Raw genomic sequence first — 5,080 nt, forward strand, 5'->3', positions numbered from 1 at the left:
GGAATCTGCATTTTAACCAGTCCCCAGGTGATTCTGAAGTGAGTGGTCTTCAGTTCTACCTGTAGACTTGCTGACCTAGTGAGTTCTAAGTTTGGATCAATTTAGAACCCAGGACTGGAGGATGTTGGAAGACCTGCATGATTTTTAAGTCCTTCAAGAAATCTTAAACTTCCTGGGAAGGTCTTCAATGCAAAACAACACACCAATTTGACACCATTTCTTTTAAAACAAGAGAGAGACACAATAGCACCATTTGGCCTAAGGAGAGAAGTTGAAAAAGGTCTCCCTTGGGAAGAGTTTGGTTGTGTGCATATGAAAATTCATTGACTTGTATACTTAACCTTTTTGTATTTTACCATATGAATTTACCATATGGATGTTACATTCAATATTTTAGAAAAGCTTTAAGGAGATGTAAGGACAAAGAGGGGAAGGAATTTAAAGATGTCATCTTAGAGGGAAGGAGCTGGAGTACTGGCAGGAAAGAAAACAGGAAGGAGGCAGAAATGCAGGCTGAGTTCTCTCTGACTGAGGTACCAAGTCAATCTTCAGCAGCTGATCCAGTGGGAAGAAGACTGGAAATGAGAGTGGGCAGATGTGGATGCAAATATATTAAAGAGTTCAGGGTGCTATTAGCCAGATACTGATGGCACAAAAGGAAAGAAGGGAGAACAGAAAGAAAGAAAGACAGACAGAGAGGGAGGGAGGAAAGAAAAAGGAGAAAGAACAGACAAGGACTCTTGTTTCTGGTGAAAGCTTTCAATTTTGATAGTTCTGACTGTTTATGCCCTTGCACAAGTAATTTGACCCCGGTATGTGGATCTTTAAAATGGGACTACACGTTCCACTGCTGGGAGAAGTAATAAAGATGGTAGATGTGAAATTCTATTTGTAAAGTATAAAGAACTATTATATGCAAGTTATTATGAGGACCCCTGTGGGTACAGAGGTTAGACAGTTCCGCTGTAAACTGTAAGGTCAAATCCAGCAGCTGCTCCTTGAGAGAAGGATGTGGCCGTCAGTTTCTATAAAAATGTACAGCCTGGGACTCCTAGGAGCGGTCCTAGTCTGTCCTATAGGCTCACTCACTGTGCATCAGAATCCACTGAAGGGCAGTGGGATTGGTTTATTACCAACAGTCTGGCTCAGGGTTAGGTCAGCTGTCCGTGTGGGTATGAGTATGTGTCCCAGTCCAACTCCCAGGTGACTTCCCTACACCTGTCCACTCAAGTCACAAGTGTTTGTTAGGAGACGCTCCCTTTTCTTTGAGCCAACTTGGCAGTTGCTTGGTGTCGATCTGAGAATGAACTTCCTGTCACCACTGCCCAGGACCCCAGATATTCTCTAGGAGTCCTGACCACCTTGGCTTCTATTACAGGGACCACCTGCCCGAGGCCTCTCCAGAGACTCCTGGGGAGCATATCAGAGTGCTGGAGGCCCTTGGGGAAGGAGGAAAACAAAGACAGGCACTAAAATTAAATGAATTGTGTATAAATGTTTTTAAAATTAAAATTGTGGTTCTGTTACTGTGCCGGTGAGGCACTCTAAGAATAATCGCCCTCCCTGAGTGACAGGAAGAGCTTGGCGGTAGCTCTTCCCAAAGCCAGGGAAGGCTGGGAGGGAACTGGGAAGTGGTGGTACTGGTGTGTTCTCTGGCTAGGGGTGGTGGTGGTTAGGTGCCGACTCACAGCGACCCTGTAGAAAGCCTCATCTTTCTCCTGTGGAACAGCTGGTAGTTTCGAACTGCTGATCTTAAGGTTCACAGCCCGATTCTTAACCACTACGCTACCAGAGTTAGGGGTAAGGGAGCAAAAAAACAGGAGGAATCAAAGCTGGAAGGTGACTCCCCAGGCAGAGGCCCCTGGGGGAGGGGATTGAGCTGGTTGAGGAGGCTGACGCTGGGGTTTTATGTTTTCTTTTGTTCCATAAAATTATGCCACTTTCTCCCTCCTTTCTGCCCCTTTTGGCCCCAGCCTAGAAACCTCAGCCAGCGCCACCCACCGCCTCTGCCTTGAGGCCACCCTGGCAGAGGCGGGAATGCAAAAGGTTGAAGACATTGGAAGGATGGAATGGAAGAAGGGGATGAAGAGGAAGAGTGAAAAGAAGAGGAAGAGAAGCAGCAGCAGCAATGGAGAAAGGTTAAGAATGTGGGGAGAGAAGCAGAGAGCCCACCGAGGAGCAAACTTCAGAGGGAGCGCGTGGGGCTCTAGGCCAGGAGCGAAGCAGCCGGAAAGAGCTGAAAGGAGCGCAAGGAACCAGAAAGTCGAGGTGGCGAAACTGAGGGGTGAACAGCGTTTTTGGGAAACAAAAGTGGACTGTGTATGGGTTACAGCTGCTCTTATTCCGGACAAACGCTGAGCTCACCGCGAAGGCCCCAAAGCCCCGGGGCCTGGCGCAAGAATTTCACGCTCACACCGCGGGGCCGACTGATTTCGGATGCCTCAACCTGGCGGTTCAGTTACAGCCTACGGGAGGAAGCCAAGGGGCTGGACTTGTGAGGGTACCCTAGGGAGCTATGGGTCCTCGCAGCATCCAGGGGTGCAGGCGCCATAACAAGAGCTCCCCTGGGGATGCGCATCATGGAGTTCATCCCTAGCCCGCTCAGCTTCCCCAGATGTCGGGTTGCAATCTCTACTCGAGTCACCACCACAAAAGTACCGGGGTCTGGGGACGAGGTCCCTAGGCAAGAACAAATATCCAATGCATTCTTTTGCTCTCGGATTTCTCATCGACAGCAGGGAGGATCGCCCTAAGTCAGGTGGAAGGAAAAGTTGCCTGCTCCGGCCTTGTGTTCGCATCAAATCCGAAAAGTTGCGGGGATGAAAGTGTGGCTGTAAAAGGCTGGAAACTAGGAACATTGAGAGGCATACTTTTAGGGTGCCCGCAGACAAGTTCCTAAATAAACCAAGAAACTTGGAGTGGGTGGAGGACGTTCTGAGGGGCGTCTACCATGAAGACAAACAGGGGTACTGACAACGAAGAGTAGGAGAGCAAATCCAATCCGCCCAAACCGCACCCGGGGCTGCCACCCTCTGCCCCTTGAGTCCCCACGCCAAGCCTGGTCATTTGCAGGGTTTGCCTTCTCTTCTCTTCTTCGCCTGTGTTTGTTTTTGCTTTTTTCTCCTTTAAATATAAGACAAAAAATACACCTCTTTTATCGTCATATATATATATATTTCACTCTCACCACATAAATACAAAACATCCAAATATCCAAAACATTCAGAACGAAGTTAGTAGCCAGATTTCCTGTGACACCTACCCGCATGTGAATCGCTCGTTATTTTCTTCACTATTTGCCTAAAAAAAAAGCCAAAAAAAAACCCCCAAACTCCGACGTAAATAATTTACAATAAAATTACTATTTTTTTTTTTTAATGCTCTGCGCTCGCTTCTGATGGAGAATACATTCTAGACACTGCGGCACCTCGCGGTCTCGGTCTGATTTTGGTTAAAATGGGGTGACCCTGACTGCGGGGACAGTAGCTGCTGCGCGGGGTAAGGGGTTAGGCCGTGTTGGCACCTCGGCCCAGGTTTCTGACTTGGGACAAAAGAAACCCTGGGATTTAGATGTAAAAGAGAGGATGTCTTTCCTATACGCCACGAGGTTGCTGAATCGCACCAGGAGAGACTACGGACGCTGGAGGCTGGACCGACTGGGTGTCTCCGTTTGCGTCTGCGTCACGCCTTCGGGTCTGCAAAGCACTGCTCTGAAATCCCCATTTCCCGAGCGCTTGTGAATCCGAGTGAGGAAGAGAAGATCATAGGTACTGACTCGTTTTCAAACTCTGCAAGCCAAACCCTAGCCACAGGCCTTGCGAAGAGCCGGTGTGTGTGGGTGGAGGGGGCCGACCGAGAGCCTCAAGCTCTGTCCAGGAAGAGCCTGTGGTAGCCAGCCACCCGCTGCTAACAGCCTCGGAGAAAAGATGATGAATTTGCTTTCCTTCGCGACGTTGACCTCTCCTTTGCTTTTCCCCCTTGAATTCCGGATTAAAGTCACAAAACCCAGGACTTAAATTTTGCGAAATTGCCCGGTGGCGCATTCTCTATCCTGAATTTCTTGCATCAATTATAATGAGTATTAGAAAACTGTTTCCACTTCTTCTGGTTTGTTGTGATAGTTATTACTCGGAGTTTATTGTTGACCACTGCGGCCCACCACGTTTAGGATTGTTTACTGGGATGAAGTGCGCGTGATGGAAGTCCTCTAAAAAGGAGAAAACTTGGGAGGCCGGACTTGTTCAATTGGGCAGCTGTCTGTGCGTGGGCTCTCCCGAGAAGTCTGCAAATTGGAGCCCAGGGCTCCCCAAAGCCCTGGTGTTTCTGGCCAGAGAAATGTCCTCGGGGTTTTTTTGTTTTGTTTTGGTCTAAAGAAACCTACAAGCCTTTACAGTCCCTGGATCTGCGTGCAACGTCCCTCTTTGAAATAGCATAGGGCCAGTCAGCAGCGGCAGCGGCGGCGGCACAAACCATAGCAGGTGTCCTGTTTTGTCCCTTCATCACCCGGCAGTGGCTAGGGCATCGCATCGGGTTGGCTAACTCGGGGTTCTACAAATTCTTTGGATGTCTCCTGGATTCAGAAGGAAGTTTGGGTACGAAAAAAACAAAACAAAAACACGGATGAAAGGTAGAAAAATTAGCCCAAATGAGATGCAATCCTAGCTGAGCGTGGTGGGGGACGAGAGTTGTCAGAGGCCTCGGTGGACGCCGAGCGCAGCGCAGGAGCCCCGGGCGCCTAAAGCGTGAGTCCATAAATATCACCACAATAGATACTATAAATATAAATACGGGAAAACCCTTCCGATCAGTCCAGCGCCTTTTTCTCGGCCCCTTCTTTATTGTTGGTCCGAGAGTAAGGCTCGAAGGCCGAGGAGCTCAGGTATCGGGCGGAGAGTTCTTGCAAATTCCCGGCCAGCGAGCCGGCCATTGTCAAAGGGGCAGAAGACAGGCGACTGGCGACTGAGCCGAGCAGCGAGGGCACCGGCAGGCTGAACAGGCCGTGGCCGGCAGCCGGTGCTCCGGAATGCAGTCCTCCGGGTCCGGCGGGCCCGGGCCCCGGCGCGCCGCCCACGGCCGGTGG

At 49.8% G+C, this 5,080-nt stretch overlaps 1 protein-coding gene across 1 annotated transcript in view; it reads right to left on the reverse strand.

Moving 5' to 3' along the window:
- Nucleotides 1-4,804: 4,804 nt before the first annotated feature.
- The window catches only part of VAX1 (ventral anterior homeobox 1), a 4,028-nt gene continuing 3,752 nt past the window's right edge, over nt 4,805-5,080 (reverse strand). The window contains exon 4 of the mRNA XM_006831493.1: nt 4,805-5,078. Within this exon, the coding sequence (XP_006831556.1) occupies nt 4,805-5,078 (274 nt within the window). The remainder of the gene's footprint in view (nt 5,079-5,080) is intronic.

Source organism: Chrysochloris asiatica, unplaced genomic scaffold (assembly GCF_000296735.1).
Source record: "Chrysochloris asiatica unplaced genomic scaffold, ChrAsi1.0 scaffold00003, whole genome shotgun sequence".
Classification (NCBI taxonomy): domain Eukaryota; kingdom Metazoa; phylum Chordata; class Mammalia; order Afrosoricida; family Chrysochloridae; genus Chrysochloris; species Chrysochloris asiatica.